The sequence below is a fragment of the Cyrtonyx montezumae genome, unplaced genomic scaffold (assembly GCF_038088225.1).
Source record: "Cyrtonyx montezumae isolate F1298 unplaced genomic scaffold, pur_monq_1.0 scaffold_13, whole genome shotgun sequence".
In the NCBI taxonomy this organism is placed as follows: domain Eukaryota; kingdom Metazoa; phylum Chordata; class Aves; order Galliformes; family Odontophoridae; genus Cyrtonyx; species Cyrtonyx montezumae.
The window spans coordinates 27,050,084-27,072,372 of record NW_027071859.1 but is presented as its reverse complement, the minus strand read 5'-3'; the positions used below and the strand labels follow the sequence as shown (position 1 = coordinate 27,072,372).

Sequence of the window (22,289 nt, the reverse complement as noted above, 5' to 3'; positions counted from 1 at the left end):
GAATATTGCCAGAATCTCAGCATCTCTCATCTCTTATCTTGAAGAACATACAAACATCTGAATATATAGCACACATTGAATAGAAATGATTTCTTGCATCTTCTCCAGACAGTAAGCTGAGACACAGAGAAACTATTTTTGGTCCAAGAAAAGATGCATTATTAAATGACATTGCCTAAACCAAACTAGCTAAAACACTACTCATAACCAGGTGCTAATTTGGTAAGGAGCTGAAGCTCAACTACAAACTGTTATTCTTAGTTCATTTCCTATTACACAAGCTAAGTTAGACCAGACCCTTCCACTTGTCCCTCAACACAGACTTGCCTTTGAATTGTTATATGCCTAAAGTCATGCAGGAATATTGATTTGAGCCATATAGAGCAATTCAGATCACCATTCTGACAGCTAATACAGCCTTTGAAAGGGCCAGCTTAATTCATATTTTGACACTCATGTTTTTTCAACTATTTCTGACCAAAGCAGTGCATCTGCAATTACAACCAACTGTTTCAGGCTTCATTTCTGATAGACACTGCTGCAAAACAAGAGAAGGTTTCTCTCAGAATTTGCACTTCAAATATCTATGCCAGCTAGGACAATAAGAAGGTCCTTAAAACGACACACCTGTCCATCAGTAAAGGGGGCAGAACTGCCAGACTAAGGAAGAGGTACACACTCCTGCACTCCGTGAGGACAAGCAATCATGTCATTTTGGCTGAAGTCAGATATGTTCAGCAGACAAAAATCATGTTAACTACTGTATAGGTATGCAGAAACATCAATAAAAACAAAACTTTTTAAACTTGCTGTCAGTTATCATGCTATAAGAAATGGAAAGTTTTTCAGTGGTAATGAGTTTGCGTTCTTAGGAAGAAAAGAATGTAAAACATTTGGTAATTACATTCAACATATTTCAATATGTTCTTTATAAAGTGCATTTATAATTTATAAAGGCAACAACCAAGTACTATAAATAGCTACATCATCTCATCATACATTCCATACAGTATAAACAAACATTTACTAGTTACCATGGAAATCCAGTAGCAGTAGACATCTCTGGAGTCCACTGGTTATGGTTCTGTAAGACTTCATTATTAAATGTTTTCTTAAAAAACATGCTGATGACACTAGTTGATATGCATAAGTGCTTTTTTTTGTGTGTGTCAGTGATTTCTGTCAGGCTTAATAACAAGTTTTATTTGTGAAAGAGCTAAGGAAAGCCTTCAGAACTAGGCTACACTTAGTTTGCCATACACCAAAACGTTAAAACAATAAAATAAGTGGTCAGAATAACCTACCTTTTCACCTTCTTCACCTTTACTGCCAGGAAGGCCATGTTCACCCTGGAATACAAAACAATACAAGTAATATCTCAAACATTCTTCAAATAATTGCATTCCTTTGAATTAGTTTTACTACATTGAATTTTTATTATGAGAAACTATTTAGATAATGAAAGTCTTGCATTCAAAACTGTGTGAAACCTCTACAAAAGTTGTCATGGCTTTTTAATAACCAATCATTATTTCATTCAGCCTAATGGATATTGCTAGCTTTACGAATTCTAAACTTCAGATTCTAAATCCATTTGTTACAGTCCTGGTATTCTTCTACAGAATCAGCTTTAATACATTTATTCCTGTCAATTCCTCCACATAATTTTTTGAATATGGCTAGCTGTGAAGGCCTTAAAAACCCACACAACTGAGCAAAAGATACAGATACAATTTACTGAAAGAAAACCCATCCCTTCCACTTTGAAAACTCTGTCCAATTAATGAAATACAAAATAACAGGAGGGAAATTTGCAATACAAATTCAAATTCAGCTTATTGCAGGAGATTGAGTTCTCTATTAAGTGATCCTACAATAAAAAGACTCATTACAATGCGCCAATTTGATAACTTTTACCTCAGAAAAAGATGCTAACGCAGCAATCTTACTATGCTAATGTCTCAAGTGGTTTGAGGCTCAGATGCATTACAACAAGAATAGTATCTATTTTTTTTGTCAGATCTTTATAAATACATTTTTGTCTGTTTAGTAAGAGATGCAACAGAAATATACAAATACTTGTATCTAATATGTACAAAACTTATGTAAACTAAAAAACAACCAAAAGGAAAACCAAAAAACACCAGCACCACCACAATACAAATGCCACACATATACCCTTTCTCCCTTAAATCACATGACAAAGGATACTTCTCATGTGTTTGTCAGTCTAACGAATTCAGTTGCCCTGGCTCAGCACAATGCACATGAGTTTTACAGGTCTGAAAACAAGGAGACTGGAAAATTTCCAAAGTAAAGCATAGGGCATTTTTCTAAATTACTTTCAAAAATTAAAGTGAGTAATGTCTAAACATTCTTTCACCCTTCAGAGATTTCCATTTCCATATACAGAAGTCTAAGGTTTAAATGAGGTCAACTAAAACAGCAGGCTACAATATGCAAACTTTCTAGCAACAATTTGCCAAATTCTTTAATTGATACAGTATTGTGTAGTACACATCTAGGAATTAAATTAGACATTGAGGAGATACGCAGATTTGTGGATTATCAAACAGCTCTGGACTTTCAGGAGGTGTCTGCAGTAGCTTTCCCTTGCTTTTTTTATTTTTATTTTTTTGAATTACAACTGGAGTTACTGAGGCATTCAGCACTTTAGGGGTCAGTTTTAGAAGCGTACCCAAGACCAAGAATGCAAAATGTGATTTGGTAAAGTAACCTTCCAGTTGCTCTTACCTAAAAATTAGTAGTTAATTACTGAAACTGAAATAAATTTCTGATTGTATGCAAACTCTATTCTGCTTCCCATTCCTCTTAACACGGCTAATTTCTATTTACTTTTGACAAGTTTCCAGAAACAAAGCATTTTCTTCATTTAGCTTTCCCAATTTTAAGACTGCCAATTCTGCCTTTATTCAATTCACAATTCATTAAATAAAAGTTAGTAAAAATGTGTTTGGTTGGAATTTGTAACCATTGCCTTGTCCTTTCACTGTCTACCTCTGACAAGTCTGGCTCTGGATCACCTGCACCCTCCCATTACTTGCAAAGAGCAGTAAAAGCCTGCTCCCACCCACCTTGCAAATCATGTAATCTTACAGCTGATCATCCTCTCCTCATAAATCTTGGTCTGTAGGCTCTTTGCCATCCTGTTGTTACCTTTGCCAGCTGCTCTCTCTCCTTCCCCCAGTAGCCTCAAGCTGGACACAGATGCAGTGAAAAAAGGGCAAAATAATAATCTCCCCTGATCTGCTGGTGACAATCCTGCTAAATCTTGCCTTTTTTTTTTTTTTTTTTTTTTTACCACATTGTCAAATAGCAGGACTATTAGATCTTTTTTTTCATAGAATTGTAGAATTGTTTTGAGTTGGAAGGGACATGTAACGGTCATGAAGTCCAACTTGCTTGCAATGAATAGGGACATCTAGATCTAGATCTGGTTGCTCATAGCTACCCCTGAACGTCTCCAGGGACAGGGCATTTCACCATCACTTCAAACAACCTGTTCTGGTGCATCATTACTTTCATCATAAAAAAAATATTATATTCAACCTAAATATCCCTACTTTTAGTTTGAAACCATTCCTATCGCAGCAGATCCAGCAAAAGAGTATGTTCCCTTCTGTCTATATGTTTCTTTCAGTGTTCTGATATTCATGACGGGCAGCCCAACTCAACTTCCACTTCCATACGTGCACACTTTCTAGCACATCACAGTAGACTGATTTTACAAAGTTGCTCTTCAGCTCCTTTTAACCTGCAGAACAGTCCCTATTGCTTATCTTTGACAGACTAAACAAACACTGCCCTGACTCTCACCTCACAGGCCACGTATTCTACAGTCTATGCTGCAGCCCCTACAGTTTTTCCACAACTCTTATGTAGTGAGTGTGGAAGAGGTCTAAAGCATGACAACACTTCAGATCACCATTACCAAGCATAATGTTCTCCTTGTGTAGTCAAATGCATGGTTTACTTATTCACAATAGCAGAATATTAGCTAATATTCATTTTCATGTTCAAATCCAATTAGAAAAAATAAGAAAGGTAGGGAAAGGATACGTAGAAAGAGCGTTTATAATATTAGTCTGTACTAGCTAAGGGTAAGTTGCTTCAAAACAAAACACTAATTTTGCAAAATAACACCTTTAAGACTGACTTGAATTCTCCTTTTTGTGGCAGAATTTTTATGTGGTACACTAAGAGCTTCACACAATGTTTTTAATGGACAGTCAGTTTTCCTCTTCATACCCAATAAAAAACTCATGATACAATTTTTATCACTATTTAAATACAATGTAAGTCAATAAGATCCTGGCTTTGAAAGCATAAATTGATAGACAATGTACGTTGTGAAACTCAATGCTGGCTACCTCATATGAGAATATTTTCCTTCTCTTATTGCCATACTGCAGGAAATATCTGCCCTAAAGATACATGAATCATCCTTTTGCACTAATATCATGCTTCTAAACACTTGAAATTCTAATATAAGCAAAATTATGTTGTTTTTTTTTCTTACTAATCCCTTAATTTTTGGAAGCAGCAAAACCATTTTACCTATAATTTTCTAAAATAAATTAGCTGGATAGAAACACACGGCGCTGGGATTTTAAGCACTTATGCATAAACATAGCTTCAGTTTACTGAAAAGGAAATCAGATCATGATGAGTGTCAGGCAACTTTAACAAATATTATCAGTAATGTCTGTAATGAACAAGCATATTTTTGCAAATTCTAGCCTTCCTACAGTAATCCACCTCTGAAGAGGAGTATAAGATAAAAATGGAAGAGTGAAAGTAGCAGTGCTTCCCTCCTCTCATTTTGCTGAGATCATGAGACTCAAATATCAGATTATATACGTGATATCTGTATGATATCTGTACATCTGGTGGTTACAAGGACTCTGCACAGTTCTGAGACTGAAGCAACTACTCTTAATGCAAAGTAACACTGGCAGGCACATCTGTGCCACTGCACCTCAAGTTCTTTCTCTTCTGAGTCCATAGTAAAGTTCATTGGTTATACTGTACAAGTTCAAAATTGGATATACCATTCAAATGTAACATAGGTAAATACTGGAGAGCAGGCAAAAAGGATGATGAAAGCGAAATACGTAAAGATATATTTTTTATTTTTTTACCTTGGAACCAGTAAGACCAGGTATGCCAGGAGCACCCACTAAGCCAGTGTCCCCCTGAAATAAAATGTACATAGCCATCATTTTTTCAAACCTAGGTCCTGACTAAGCTAAACTCAGAGAGGAAATAACAAATCACCAGAATGTGTGGAGATGTACTGCTTTTCATTAGTTGATTTCAAGAGTAATTTATGTCATCTTGTTTTTGGTTAAAATACATTTAATTTCCAAAATATCAGACAATTTGACAATCACAGGTGAATTTTCAGACAATGAAAAGATTATATTGCTAAATTACTACCTCTTCTACCTCATGTTTTACAAAAGGACGGTAATTCCACTGCACAGCTGTTATAGTTGTAAAGCTCTTGCTCCTCAAATAACTTTCCTCATGCACTTCTCACGAAAACTAAGAATTTTATTTGGATTTTTAAGTTCCTTTTAAGAATCTGGATACTTAAGAGTTGCACTGCAACCGAGCACAGATACAAACGAGCACCGTCTTCATCAGAAGTGATTTTTAAAGGCAACCACCCCTGCTCAGTGCAGTCTTCAGTATCTGAATTATATCTATTTGAGCAGAAAACAAAAAAAAGCAAACAAGCAGAAAAAAAATCCAAACAGAAACAAATAACAACTACAGTCAAAAACCTAGTAATATCACATTTAGAATTAGAATTGAAAGTAGTTCAACCATTTCCTTCTTTATTCCTTCTTAGCAAAGCTTGTTAAACAATTACATACCTAGTGAGAACCAGGCTACACCATTAAGAACTAAAATCCATTTGCAGAACCATGAAAATATGCCACAGTGAAGTACACTGGCCTCCATAAATCTGAAGTTGTTAAGCTAAGTTCTGTTAGATAAATTCATCTACACTCCTATGACTTCAACTGGGAGCTTAGAAGACTTATTAAAGGAATCTAAAATCAAATGCTTTCTCCATTCCATTCATAGGCCTTAATTCCTTGACAGAAGGTTCCCTGAGTAACTTGTATACCACCCAAATAGTTTCTTAGCCAAGCCAGAGCTCAGCAACAAAAAGTTTTGAAAGTTCACTTGTTTGATTTCAAGCCAAATAGAAGATAAATGTCTCACAGACACAAACAAGAACAGAGACAAAGAAAAAGCTCCTATGTCTCTGAACAACACAAAGAGCCAATAAAAGAACAATTACTCATCAAAATGAAACAAGTAATGAAGCAAATAAATACAAAGCACCCATGACATGTAACAATAAAAATACAGTTTAAAATAGATTGTTAAAATGTCACTTTTATAATTCCACTTATGGCACAATAGTCAACATCCCTCTTACATCTCCCCTCTGTAAAAATAGATGCCAGCACGATGGGGAAAAATTCTAATTAATATTCACAAGTAATCCTTGTTCCTTAATTGTCTCAGAATTCACAATATGAATATGTGATTTCAGAAACATTCCTTGCAGTCTAATAGTTACCAGATAATATTTTATCTTCATCATCACACAGGAACACTATAAACTAGATGAAACACTGCATATTTACAGCTTCTTTTCTTTGCTTGTTTTTTTTTTTTTTTTATGAACACGAGGCATAGATGTTTTGTCTTGCACTGTTTAATCAGCATTCTACAAATTATGATCCTTTCAACACAACAATGCACAAATAATCTCCCACAGCATCAATACTGATTTTTATTAAATCTAAAATGATTGATGTTGTAGCTACTTTAACTATTTTGGAAACATGGAGCATACATATCATCAGGGTTTTCAAAGTATTTATGATTTATTGATAACGAAGTTTTCACCTGCATTTCAAGTCCCTATAAAATTAAGGATACAATTTCTAATCGAAAGTTTTCAAGATACAATAAGCTAATATCTACATGGTTAGCAACTATCCTAGATTGCATGCTATTTTTATAAGAACTTTTATACCTTCACTTCCACATTTTGATATTTTTCCCTATAAAAATGGCTTTTAAATAAAAAAAAAACAAAACAAAACAATAAGCAAACAAAAAACCCAAAAACCAATAAACAAACAAAAAAAGAGGATAACATGCAAGTAACCAATAAGCTTAATGCAGATCAAATATTTGTATTGTACAGCCGTTCTGATATACGTGCAACAGTTTGCCAAAATGAATTAGGTACCACATTAACTAAGAACAAAAAAAATTTGAGAAAATCTTGTATCAGTGATGCAGAATGTGTTTTGCTATTTAAAACTTTTTAAGCATTAGCACAGTTTATCACATCAAATATATTGGAACTTTGAGAGATTCTCCTCATGCCTGGAGAAGACAAACACTTTAAAATACTTTAGATACATATTTTACATATAGGCTTTTGCTAAAATAATAAATAACAACAAACAGGCAGATGTTATCTCAGCAGGAGGAATAAGCAGTTTTTCTTTTACACTTACTGGGGCACTGCAAGAAGCTTGATTTACAGAATAAACTTGCTACTTCAGAATTACTAGCAAGGAAACTAATCTTAATAAAAGTAAAATCAGGATGGTTAAGCGGTACTCACTCTTTCGATAATTTATGAGTATGTACCTTCCATTACCCTGAGTATGCCCAGCCCTTGAAATAATCTTATAGTCTGTTGTTTTAAAATGAGGACAACTATTTTTAGAATTGCAGAAATGGAGCGGAATGTTCAACAATGTACTATCACAAGGCTCTATCAACATCCTTCCTCTCGTAACAAGTACAGAGTGAGTCAAGAGCCACCAACAGGGTCAGACTTTTCCCTTTAATAAATTAACAATCCCACTCCAATTATAGTCCATTAGATGACATGTTCCTTAACCTACTGGAATATTTCCTTGTTTCTCTAAGCGCGCTCATGTTAATGGTTAGAACCACCTGATAAAATATTAATTATTTAAAAACATATTCAGTTGATATATGCAGGTGACACCCTGTGAAACTTCAGGAATGGTTACATCAGGAAGCTTGTACTAAATATTATGACACCTTGGTTTCACTGCATCTACTGATCCTTTGTTCCTGCTTGGCCCCTTCTGAACTAACAAAGCTAAGCACTGATGGGCTGCAAAGGCCCTAATGAAAGGCCTATATTTCCTTCATGCAAACTGAATCCATGTAAGCATCTGTACAATTTTCCCTTACACTAATCTCATGAAAAAGAGACTCAGACAAATCGTCCTTTCCTCTGTTCCGCTTTCTCAGCAAATCTCAGCACAGCAGATACTCCACATTCCAGCTGAGGCAGTGAGGGCTGGTCAAGAGGGCTTGTACATCCTTGTCACCCAGTGATCAGGGTTCCCAAGGCTTTTTTATGCAACTACTCAAGAGATGGCCAAATGAAAACAGTCTAACTAGAATGACATAACCTGAGTTCAAGAGGAATTAATTTTCCTCACCTCCATCCCTTCCTGCCTCTGGGACAAGTCTGACATCCAGACATTTGGGCACCTGTAAGTTAACATACTGCAATTTAGACATTTAAAATTTAGACCTCAGTTCTTGGCACACAAACTTATGAATGAGCAGGTAGAGGCAAGCTCAGAGCTCCAGAAAGTATGATCACAGGGCTCCTTACTCCAGACTGCACTCTCTAGTTGGCTTTGTTTCCTTTTTAATTTTCTGCCATCATGTGCTGACAGCATACAACTACCACAGTGTCTATATCTGAATACACAAAACATGCATATTTTACAAATAAATCATCCAGGTCAGATGTTTCTTTGCTCCATAAATTGTTTTCACACACAAGAATTCAGAGCTCTGAAAATACTGATAAAAGGACATATTTCCATGCATTGTAACACAACTGTAGGCCTATAAATTGCCTTTCCTCTTTAAGAAACTGATAAGAAACTGCCCCAAACCATTATGTTAGATGCCAAGAAGTCTTTATACCATCAACAGAAGTATCATCTGAAGTAGACTCAACTGTCAGTAGATGCCCTTTATGCTTTTGACAAATACAAGTGATATTCACTACCATCACACGTCCTTAGAGAAGTGACAGCTGCCTTTATCTTCTTGACATTCTCCATCACGAACTGACTCCTTAGCTCTGAAGACAAGCTACCAGACCCCATTCCTAAATGCCACTGATTTCAAGGACAGAAATGGAATGCGAGGAACTCAACAATAAAATAGAGGAGAAAAATGAAGGTAGAATGCATTACGAGCACATAACCAGGACCTTGGGTGGTTTACATTTAGATCCCAGCTATGCCACAGTTCTATGCAACTTCCAACAGGTGATTTATGTCTTATTCTCCTTCTCTCACTCCTACGGTATTTTTAGGATGAAATTCCTTAGTATCTGCAGTGCCCTCTGAGGCAGTGATAGTGGAGCATGACAAACCAGTGGGAAGTTCCACACAGTGTCAAAGAGCAGAAGAATAGGGTAGCTTCTCCTTATTCTGCCTCACTGTGTTCTATAGCCTGATGGGTTTTTACCATTTTTATTTCTCTGCTTTTCAGACTGCATCTGATGACCCAACTAGCACCTTTTTCAAAGGCCCTGCACTTTTACATTTCTTAGGTAAGAAGGGTCAGAAGCAGACTGTGATTTTTGACTGGTAAAAGTGGGTAGTGTTCAATATATTTTCACATTGTTATTTAAAAATGCATGAATTGAACATGGCCTTGGTAACAATTCAGCTCAGTTGACCTGTGACATCATACAGACAGCATGAAGAAAATGCAGACTAAAAGCATGAAAAATAATTCTGTGGAGTACCAAGAATAAGAAAATGGGTTTCTGTCTGCGGAAGTTTCTGAAAGATTCATAAGGTCTTACAGTCAAACAGTTCAGATAATTAAGTCCAGCCCACTAGCTACTTCGATCATCTGAAACAAGACAATAGAAAAAAAAAAACAAAACCAAGTGATCTTATACTCATGAACAACTGATTGATTTTATAACTCCATTTTTCCTTTACAATGCATCAATCTAAAGAAAAATTGCCTGGACTTATAGACCAGCTATTGATTTACTGCTAACTCAGCCATAACACAGCCTTAAAACAAATCTAAACCCTATTAAATTTTCAAAAGAACTGGAAATCCATCTAATTGACCTTGCTGAAGTAATATTTGGAATGCAATAATGTTAAGTGTCAGATAAAATGCATTCTCCAATATTAATGAATCACTGAGCTCTTTTTAAAATAAAATTTATTATGACTATTATATTTACCATAATAACTTGTGCACTGAGTTTATATTAGGAAGGTAAACTACATTCGTCAACCTCTTAAAAATCAGAGAGTGTTCTTTACTGTAGGAAATTTAATACACATTTCCATAACCCTAAGATTCAGGATACAAATTCTGAGCACATACAATTGTCAGTTTACACCAATACAGCCCTATCTCACAGACCAAGACTAACATCTTACAGTACAACTATGAAATGCAAAGAAGCAGCACAAAACTGTGATTTACAATGGATCAAAAATAAATAGACTGAAATTTCTAATCTAAATCACTCTTTGTTCTGAAGAACCACATTGGCGTCCTTGCGTAGCTAAAAACATTCTGGCAACTACTGACAAATAAAGCAGTCCAAGTCACACCTTGGTGACACCTGTGCAATACCTTCTTAAGAAATATCTCCCCTTTTGACATTTAATATATTGTAGAGATGGACTAGTGTTCAGACTAAGAGGCTATATAGTCAACTTGAAATTCCAGCAGTTTGTTTTCCCATCTGTGAATCCAGGTATAAACCAACCTAATTTCAGCATAGGAGCTCCAGGGAGCTGCATCCTAAGGATAAGTGCGGGTGTACCTTCCTGCTATCAGTTCTGTACATCTCTAGAGAACAGTGCATCTCAGCCTAGTAAAGTTGTCAGTTCTCCATTCAAAATGTTTTCTTGATCACTTGGATGCTTATTAATCTAACCCTATGCCTGGATGCCCTACAGGAAGAAGGCAGTCCACTGCCCAAGGGACACAAGTTCTCTGCATGAGGAGTTTTTAATCATTCCTTCACTAGAGAAAACCAAAACATATTGTTTATTTAGAGGACCAACATTACTCTGACAGCCACTTCTCCCACTACATTCCTTCCCCATTCTTCTGAAGTTCAAAAGTACTTCCAGCACATGATACTTAACAGCGTGATATTTCTCCTGGTTATTTCACAACACCAGCATTGTAACCTCATCACTGCAAAGAACCAGTATGTTTGCTAACAATTCATGAAATCTCATCTTATACCTTATGAATTTAATACTGGAAAAGAAAAATGCATGAAGAAAAATAGCAGCAAAACAAACTAAAACAAACTGGTCATAATCACTGTTACGTTACACATCCTAATGATTAAGAGTTCACATAATCTAAGATGATTTATAAGGGCATTCTGATACTTTACTATTTCCAATGCTGGAAAAGTTGCTTGTTATCAAGGCAGCAATTAAAAGGTGTAATAAATATCACCATTTATTCCAACAACTGTTATAAAAAAATAAAATCAAAACATCTTAAAGCAAATTAAAAAACAAAACAAAACAAAAAAAAAACCAGAAACAAAACAACAGCCCAACAAAAGAATGAATCTCTCCTCAGTTAGAGTCCTGTTCTGTAACTTACAATAAAATCAATAAGAAATAGCACTTCACAGTTTTTATTCCCATCTGTGAAGTACTTTCTGACTTTTGCTCTTCCCACAAAGTCTTGGTTGTCTCTCTCACTGCTGTATGCCCTCCTAGACCAGGAATTTCTCTCACTCCAGTCTTGCCCAACACTCTGTACAAGAAAGTCCCAAGGCTTTCTCATGTTAAGGGAAGAGACATAAACACAGAGTGAAACAGCCATTCTCTGCAAGTCTGGCATTCTTCTTTCATACCTTCTCTTTGACAGAATTTTCATTGTAACAAGTGTACAGCTAAATAAACATTTCTGGAGATCTTATTGCCAATAGCTATAAAGAAAACGTTCAGCTTTCACATGTAAAGGTAGCAGGTTACAACTAATGAAGTAAACTTTCCCCCATTTGGTTTCTGAGGCAGATGCTTTCTTTTGATGAACAAAAACAGAACTGCCATTCAAAAAGACAGAATAGTGAAAGGGATATAAATTCTTAACAAAAAGCATCAGCTGACTAGATTTTCAGTATCCATGAAAAATATCCATCCTGTGCGAGGTACTTGTTAAACACGAATCAAACACCTGTCAGCCAGCTGGGCTGCGTGTGTCACTGTGGAGCCAGCTGCAGAAACACACCCTGCGCCAGTTGCTTTACTTAGCACGGCCTGGGAACAAGAATCCATTAGACAGAAAGTCAACAGTGGAATTAGCAGCACTTTTTCTTTTAGTGCCCTTCCACTTACTTGTTTGACTTCTTACATTTCTATTTTTGGGAGCCTCATGCCAGAGCAACAGTGCTGACTGCTGATTAGACACGACTTGGCGCAGCTTCAGCACGTCACGTTGATTTGATCGATTCAGACTTGAAACACGCAGCATGAATCTTGGGTGTTGATAAATATTGGCTAGCAATGGGAATTTAAATAGTACATCCTGTTCTTCTGTTCCTGCAAATGATTTTACTGTATGAAAAAAAGAGTTTGCATATCCAACAATGAATGAAAAAAAGCAACTTACATGGAATTTGGAATATAAAACTTACATTATAACTTTTAAGTGTTTGGGAGGTGAGTAAGTGTATTTGTTGATGTTAAAATTTCACATCTAAGCTAGATTTAACATAATTATATGACTAATGTACCTCTCTCACAAAAAAAAAAAAAAGTCAAAAAAGAGTTAATAGAAAGGCAGTAGTTATAACAGCAAACACTCCCAGTGCTGCTCTGAAAATAATGCCTCTTACTTTATTATGTTGGTCCACAACATCAGAGGAAGATGATAGTTGTACGGCATTAGAGGCTGAACCTTCCCAACAACATTCTGTTACGTTCTGTTGCTGTGTGATAGATGGCAGCAGAGGGGCAGCCTGACAAACTGGTGTCTGACATGGAAGTGCATATGAAGCAAAGGTACCTCACTGAATTCCACCATGCAGAAAAAACTGCACCCACTGACATTCATCGATACTCACTGAACATTTATGGAGAAAAAAGGTGAGTGAAAGAACAGTGAGGTACTGGGTGGTATGTTTCAGCACTGGCGACAGCAATGCGAAAGACAAACCATGTTCCAGACGGCCAGCTGTCACACCATGAAATGAAGAGCATCTCAATCAGCTCATCCACACAAACTGACTAATAGTAGTGACTAAACTGAATAATAGCATTTTGTAGCTCTGTCAAACTGTGTTACTGCACTCTGTTGTTGTCATAGAAATGAATAGGAGGCATTATTTTTGGAACTACCTTTGTATTACCTCCATATTTGTACTACATATACATTTTCTACTACATACTTACCAATTTTTAGTTTTGTTTTTTAATTTAATGCACTACTTGTAACAGTTGGTAATCAGGGAGATTATACTTTTAGATTTAAATTAATTACGTTAACTTTATTGTTTCTATATTATCCTAATTAATATACATCAATAATTCATTGAGTTTAAAACACTATATTTGGTGAACTTCACTAATTCCTCGAATGGAAATAAACACAACTAAGCAACACATGTCAGAAAAGTTATACAGCACTGCAGTACAGAGAGAAAGTTCCTTCCTGCCCAATTAGACTCCTGCAACACTCTGCTGCCGTTTGTGATTTTAAGTCTTGCAATATCTGGCATTCATCTTACAGTCTTAATTTTTTATTTTTTATTTAGGTGTAAACAGACAAGAATAATAATTTTAAAACTTCAAATTTCTACCTGGATCTGAATGAAAAGAAAATCATGAAAATGTAACACAGTATGCTACAGAAACCTCACAAGTGCCCATTAAATATAATTTAAGAAACAATGGAAGAAAAATCCTCAAACCACCCCCCACCCCCTTTTCAGGCCTACAAGGCCCTGACTCAGGCTTTTCAAATGCGGTTAAGAATACCAGATTCAGGCAGACTCAAAGCTGCAGTATTCATGAAACTCTGATTAAGGCACAAAGAGCTGTATTTAATCACTGCATTATTTAACAACTGCATTATTTTTTACTTCCATGTTATGTAACAAACTAACAAAAGCCTCTTCTACATGGCAGCGTGCCATGGGCACTATTACTCCCAGCGGCCCAGACCCCTGCAAAATGGATGGTGACCTTTGGTTTCTTTGGCCACACCTCATGTAACAATAGCAGTCACAGCATTCAAACACCACGTGGCTGGCCACATTTCTCTGGTTATAATCACTTCCCTTCAAATACCAGAGGGCCCCTTACCCCTCTCCTCTTATCTCACCACTGTGACATGGGCCTATTGTTTTGATGCTGAGCAATGCAAGCATTAGCATCTGGTCTGCAAAATATGTTGGTACTTTTGTCCTATGAGAACAGTCAAATTCTGAGAGACAGTATGGGAGGGTAGAAGATGGTGCCATGGCTTAGCTAATGCAGCAAAGCACCTTTATCCTCAAGAAAGGATGATTCTTCAATGATAAATGAAGTTTGTGCTCATCAAGAGCACACACCTGAGTACTAGCACTAGCACTTCCATCCAGAATGTAAGAAGCAACCGAGTAATCAGGGAAGCTGCACCCTCCAACAAGAACTGGGCCAGGGTGCTGCCTCTGAACTGCAGCAACTGAAAAACCAGGGAGCTCAACAGTTCCTGGAGCTGGGAACTGCAAAAATCACCTAATAAGGCAAAATCAGTCAGCACAGCAGACAGCGCTCTGGAATCAAATTTATGATCAAAGGCTATTCAAAACACATCCTTGTAATGTTAAAGAGAGAGCAGAGCAGGCAAGCAAGCAGTACAAACGCTGAAGCAATGAAACAAATTCTGTAAAACATAACGGTATGAAGTGTGACTTTTACAGAACCTATTCATGCATCAGATAGCTATAGAGAGCTACTCTTTTCACATACATCCATGTCTTAAAATCAGGTGTGCATTAGTTGTACGCAAAGTTATCACTGAAATGACAAGAAGCTCTGGAGAGGAGAAGGTGTTCTGGTGGATGACAGGCTGGCCATGATCCAGCAGTGTGCCCTGGTGGCCAAGAAGATCAGTGGTATCCTGGGGTGCATTAAGTAGAGTGTGGCCAGCAGGTCAAGGGAGGTGATCCTCCCCCTCTGCTCTGCTCTGCCGTGGTGAGGCCTCACCTGGAGTACTGTGTTCGGTTCTGGGCTCCCTGGTACAAAAAAGACAGGGATCTCCTTGGAAGAGTTCAGCAGAGGGCTACAGAGTTCCATAAGGAGTATGGAACACATCCCCTATGAGGAAAGGCTGAGAGACCTGGGTCTGTTCAGCCTTGAAAAAAGAAGACTCAGAGGGAATCTGATCCACATCTATATTAATCTAAGGAGTGGGAGGCAAAGGCACGAGGCTGGACTCTTCTCTGCAGTGTGCAGCAATAGGACAAGGGGAAATGTCCACAAATTGAAGCATAGGAAGTTCCACACAAATGTGTGTGGGAACTTCTTCACAGTGCAGTGACAGAGCACTGGAACAGGTTTCCCAAAGAGGTGGTGGAATCTCCTTCTCTGGAGATGTTTAAGACCCACCTGGATGCCTACCTGTGCAACCTGGGCTAGGGAGCTGCTTTGGCAGGGGAGGTTGGACTTGATCTCTAGAGGTCCTTTTCAACCCCTGCAAGTCTGTGATACATCAGATTTGTTGTTGCAATACATGAGATCTGTACACCTGCTTTCTGGTAGCTAGCAGCTCACAAAACTCAAGGCCTTAATACAGTGGAAATAAAGTTTCTTTTCTTTTTTTCTTTAACATTTACATGCTAACTCATTTTATAAAACCTCCACCTTGTTTCCTATCTAAATGATGTTTCATCTTTATGCTACCAGAGCTCATGATTCTCCTCCTATTTTGAAAATGTTCCTGATTGCAGAAACTGCTTCCTATCGCAGTTATAATATTCTTTACTCTCTGTTGGAGATTGCAGAGTAAAGCAGCAAAGGTATTTTTCAAAGGCTAAGTGGTACCATTTATCACCACAACTGATCTAAAAATTAACTGGTTAGCATTAAAAGGAGCTAAGAAATTAGATGACACTGATTAACTGAGAGACAAATTGAGTACAGTGTCTTTAAGCAGTACCTGACTAGCGCTCCATATACATTTCAGTAAGCTTTCTCAGGGAGGCTGACAAGCTACTTTGAAAATATCCTAACGTTGTTCAAGAATCTGTACCATGAACCATGGAAGACACCCTGTCTAGAGGTCTTTCAAGACAGCTGGGAGGCAAAGATTGTTTTACTGAATGCTCAACACTAGTGTCTCTTTAGATTTGCATGCTTGCATGAATGAGATGCTCTGGGAGCATATGCTGAAAAGTCATCATATTCATGACTCTTTTACAAAGTCAAAAGCCTTGGAAAATTCTAGACAGAATCTAGCTGGATCAATGGAAAACACAGGTCAATGGTCTCATGGTTCTTCATGATAACAGAATTTGATTTGGATGTACATTTAACAAGTGTGCAGTGTAGAAGAGGCATTTGAGTAATGCCCTCATTAACATGCTCAAAAAGGATGTTCAAACAATGATAGAAAAAGGATAATAAAAATACAAGAATAAACCGATCAGTGTTTCACTTCAGATTCAGTTAAAACTCAAGATAGCACATTGTTAGTGAACTTGAGAAAACTGACATTATAAACATACAAATCCATTAAATGAGAACAAAAAATCATAAACTTTATATAATCTAATCTTATTGTCCTCTAGCTCATAAAATATGCAATTCTGTATATTACTATTGGCCATCATCACAAATACATGCAAATGTAAAAAAGAGGAACAACTATTTTGTAGATACCTACTGCAGAGCTTCACATGAACCAAATCTCATCTTCATAGCTCTTACTTAGACAGTTGGTAGATCTCTTGATATGTACTTTTAGTTCTTTTCTGTGGTATGTCTTTGAATATAAATCAAAGTTTCGTGATGATAAACATAGTTTTTATTCATATAAGCATTTCTTTCTCCTTTTAGTCTGTCTAAACTGTTTACTTTACTAGAACACTGTGGGAATACCCACACAGTGCAGAAGCAAAGACATGGCATATTGAATATGTCACCACTTCTACTGGCTTAGTGTGCAAAACCAACTATTTTGAAGATCTTAAAATATTAAATATTTTAGAATGTCTGTTCATAAACTACATTGGAAAAAATAGCGTATAGAAAAAAAAAAAGCAACCACCAAACAAAACCAAGCAACTCTGATAACAACACAGAAGTAAAGATAAGCCATTGACAAGTCAGATATGACGGTACTCATTTTTAATAAGTACTTCCAAAAAATGTAGTTTAGCAAACATAAGTATATCAACACCAATACCAAAAGAAAGCAATTACTACAGAAGCTTGGCTAAAGGGGAGCAGGCAAAAACTTATTTTGGTTTGGTAAGTCATCTGAATGCCCTGAATTGCTATTTCAGTTTTATTCTTCAGAATGTTGAGTCTGAGAAAGAAGGAAAAGTATTTCCATAATAGAGACAGGCAAACATGGAATGGTCAAGAATAGAGATAATTACTCATCTTCAGCAACTTAAATTCTTTGTGACATGCTGCCATCAGCACTTCTCGGAAATCTAAGAGCCTAGCAGGGCCTATAACACACATGCTTCCCAAAGGGCACTTTGTTTCAGAGTATACTCCATGGTGGCAATCTCTCTCTCAAAACTGCTTTGCTGGCCTTTTTTGTTTCATTTTGTTTTTAAAAGGCTTGAATATTTCATCTTCCAATCATGGTTCAAAGCATACATCTCTTTAAATTATCAGACTACTTGGAAATGTACTACAGAAGATAAAAGGAGGTTTCAACGTACAATATGCTTAGTGCAGTCTGCTCATCTGCTGAAATGGAAGAAGAGGGAGACTAGACCTGTTCTCTTTCAACACAAGAAAGCGTTGCAGAAAAGTTGACCATGCCTATCTCTATCCATCCCCTCGTACATTGTATGGAAACATCCTGCCTGAATGCAATGTTTTTCTCACCAATAGAAGATCCCTCTCACAATTCTAGTACAACAGGAACACTAGGAAAATAAACAGGTTTTTTGTTTGTTTTTTAAATGGGAGTATATTCCAGAAAACATCAGCATTACTCAAGATTACATCAGTGGTGTAACCCAGAAAACACAGATGGTGCATGAAGACCACTCTTAACAGCAGAGCTAGACTTCTTGTTATAATGAGGTTAGTTTAACTGCTAGACCAGGGTTGCTTAATTTGTGGAACCTGATGTGAATCAGATAAACAATTGTCATCCTAAATCTTAGAGCACTCCAATCACTTCATGGGGATAGATTTAACTTCAGCACATTTACTCTCAAGTCATGGAGCCAGCACTCTGGCTGCAATCCAATTGTACTTAATAGCTTTAGAACTATATCCAAAGAAAATTTCACTTGTTAATTGCCAAAGAATAAAGTACTCTAACACACTGCTTCCCTGACATGTGTTTGCAGACTTTGTTGAACACCTTCAAACCAGCCAAGGCATAAGAGTCTCACACACACACAGTGATTCTGATTTACCACAATCCAGTTCTTGTATCATGACCACACAGATATACCAAGGAATTTTCCCCAGGAGGCCAAGCAGCAAATCTGTCCTGACAGCAGGAAGGGGATCGCAGAAATGTATTCTATATCTTCTAGTAGCCTACAAATTAAGCCATTTGTCCATGGGAGGACTACTGCCCTCTTTTTTTCCTAGGATTATAAACTAAGAGCATAGTACTCTCTCCCCTGACACTTTCAAGAATTCCTTCTATTGCCCTCAGTAAGCAACACCTGTTATTTCAAGAATATATCTTAGAACAGGGAAGAATAAATGAGGTAGTTTCACATCAAAGAGTGAGACGTATTTGTGATGTTGTCTGTGATCTACTGTGTTGTGATTTTGGGGGCCTGAGGTAGGGTTCTCCAGGGACTGCATTTGATCCTTGAGTCTCTAGGCTAGGCATCCTTCTTGTCAGGCTGACTGTTCCTACCCTGAAGGCAGGTGACATAACAGGCATGCTGTGGTGTGGGATGCTGTCAGCCAAGGGGAAACCTGTTTTTCAGTTTGGCAGCTTACAAAAAACTACAGTAGAAAAACAGCAAACTGCAGAACTGCCTGAATAGACATCTGTTTTCTTCAGAAAAGAGGTGTTAATGTTATTCTTACAACAACCTGAAGTCATTAAGACATAAACTTTGTTCTCTATGCTAGCTCACAACCTCTCAAATGGCAGAATCCCCTTGCAGTCTATGCCAGTTAGATCTGCAACTATTACCCAGTCCAACTGCTGCAAAACCACTGCAGCATTCATAATAAGAAATTGCTCTGGTTGTCTTCAGGGACACCTGCAAATTATTGTCAGCTATAACCTGTTTTGCAAATGACAGAAAGTCAAACATTTCATTTGAAGAGAAACTGAAGATATATGAGTCTATTTTCATGCTTCAGATCCTTTAAAGTTCAGGTCATGTTTACAGAGCAAGCCTTACAGACTACCCTAGAAAATCTGCAAACATACATTTTTTAAAGCGAAGCATGTGACCACAGAGCATTTCCCTTGCAGGTAATCAAGTACACTGGATTACTCTAACTTCAGACAGTGCTACTATGATGGGTAGATTTAAGCTAATCACTTCTACCAAAACAGGCCTTCTAACATTCCAGTTTATCACAGTCTAAGGTAAATTTCCAAAATAGGATACACACATTAAACAGCAAGATTAAGATCTGCTGTGTACTTATTCTTTGAACCTTTCCTCTGGGAAAGATGTATGAACAGTCATAGAATCATCGAACCACCAAGGATGGTAAAGACCTACAAGTTCATCCAGTCCAACTGTCCACCTATCACCAATAGTTCACTCTCAACCACGCGCCTCAACACAACATCCAAATGTTCCTTAAACATATACAGTGTCAGTGACTCTACCACCTCCCTGGGCAGTCCATTCCGGTGCCTGACCACTCAGAAAAGTACTATTTGCTAACATTTAGTCTGAATATCCCCTAGTGCAACTTGAAGCCATTCCCTCTCATCACTTACATGAGATAAGAGGCCAACCTTCAGCTCACTACAACACCCCTTCAGGTAGTTATAGAGAGCGCTAAGGTCTCCCCTGAGCCTCCTCATCTCCAGACTGAACAACCCCAGCTTCCTCAGCAATTCCTCATAAGGCCTGTGCTCCAACACCCTTACCAGCTTTGTTGCCCTTCTCTGGACGTGCTCCAGGGCCTTGTTGCAATACAGTACTGCAATGGATAGTTTTGGGTGCCCTTTTCTTTCCGAAGAATCAAACATTTACATATAAAACAGCCATAACATTTTTTTTTCCCTAAAACATAAAAATGGCAATAGTCAAACAATCACATCTCTGCCAACAGAAAACAAGAGTGATGTAAAAAAAGGATAAACAGTGCTAATTCCTGAGAATTTTCCTTCAGCATTCCACAATCTGCACTTCCCCTTCTGAAATATAGGAGATGCCTTTGTACAGAAATATCAGAAGATTTTTCTTCCTTTACTTTGTTTAGGTGTTTTTGCATCTACATATATTTGTAGCATCCAGAACATCTCAGGAAAAAAAAAAAAAAAGGAGCTGAAAAATAACAGACAAATTCAAAAAGCTTAAGAGCTTTTTGACATCAGCTGAGAGAGAGCATGTTAACACCAGTCACAGTACCAAGAAAATAAAGTAATTCTACCTCCAGGAAGAAGTTAATAATAACATACTGTATTACCCAGTGCAGAGATCACAACTCAAGCTAACATAACCTGGGCATCTGTGTCTTAGTCTCTTTATCTAGCCATGCATATACAAAATAAATATTTTTTTAAACAGCTTTTGGCCTTGTCAGTTTCAGTTTCCACAGAAGTTCATTTTTGATTTGCAACGACAATATGGCTTTAATGTAATCTGGATTAAAAGAGTCATACTGCTCAGGAAAAGTACACTGTCTCAACATTAAACACAATCCCAGTGCTGAGCCTTATGTAAACTAACAGGAGCTTTTGGATTTGGCATGACTCCAAAAGGTGCTAAAAAAGCAAAACAAAACAAAAAAATCCCACCCAAACAGTATTAACCATGGAAACTGCCATAATAACTGTTCTAGCTGTTCTGATTTCAGCTGGGACAGAGTTGATTTTTCTTTATAGTGTCTGGTATGATGCTATGTTTTGACTTCAGGAGAAAAACAATGTTGAAAACATTGATGTTTTAGTTGTTGCTGAGCAGTGACTTCACAGAACCAAGGATGCTTCAGCCTCTCAGCTTTTCATACAGCCCTGCCAGTGAGAGCAGATGAGGAGGTGAGAGGGGGCAGAACCAGGACAGATGGCCTAAGGTGGGCAAAGGGATACTACATATGACTTCACGTGAAAAAACTTGAAAAGTTGTGAAAAGTTGGCTGTGCAGGTAGCTGCTGCTTGGGGACTGGCTGTGCATCAGCTGTCAAGTGTTGAGCAATTGCACTGCGCATCACTTGTTTTGTGTATGTATATTACCATTACTATTATCTTTTTCCTTCCTTTTCTGTCTTAGTAAATAGCTCTTATAACAAACCACAAATTCTACTTTGTTATTTCTCCCCCCAATTCATTCCCTCATCTCAGTGAGAGGGGGGAAGTGAGAGAATGACTTTGTGGTGCTCAAGTGCCTGCCAGGTTAAACCACAGCAATAACTTGTGCTGCAAGAGCAATGCTTCTTGGTAATTTTTAAAGAAAGATATCCTCAAGAAGGAGCAACAGAAAGAGATGAGGAAAACCCCAACTTCATTACAGATCAATCACAATCGATCTACTGTTTTACAATATCTCTTTCCACTAGTTCACATGTGGGAGCACAGTAAAATTAAAGCTGTCTAGCTGGATCAAATCAAAAGCTTCTCTGTTGAAGTGTGTGTCTACAATTGTGGCAACAACAGAAGCCACAATTATACTATAGAAAAGTATAACAACATGGTAATCATAGAGACTTCTCCAGGGAGTTTCCCAGTCTTCAGCAATTTGGAGCCTGGAACTTTCAGAGAGGCAGTGGTGTTTATTTGACACCCTCTGGAGATATTTATTTTACCAGCTTTAATCGACT

At 37.4% G+C, this 22,289-nt stretch overlaps 1 protein-coding gene across 1 annotated transcript in view; it reads right to left on the bottom strand.

The window, feature by feature from the left end:
- Nucleotides 1-22,289, bottom strand: part of COL19A1 (collagen type XIX alpha 1 chain) — a 178,564-nt gene that overhangs the window by 107,310 nt on the left and 48,965 nt on the right. Inside the window, exons 11-12 of the mRNA XM_065730891.1 lie at nt 5,163-5,216; nt 1,305-1,349 (exon numbers count right to left, since the gene is read on the bottom strand). Coding sequence (XP_065586963.1) covers nt 1,305-1,349; nt 5,163-5,216 — 99 coding nt within the window. The remainder of the gene's footprint in view (nt 1-1,304; nt 1,350-5,162; nt 5,217-22,289) is intronic.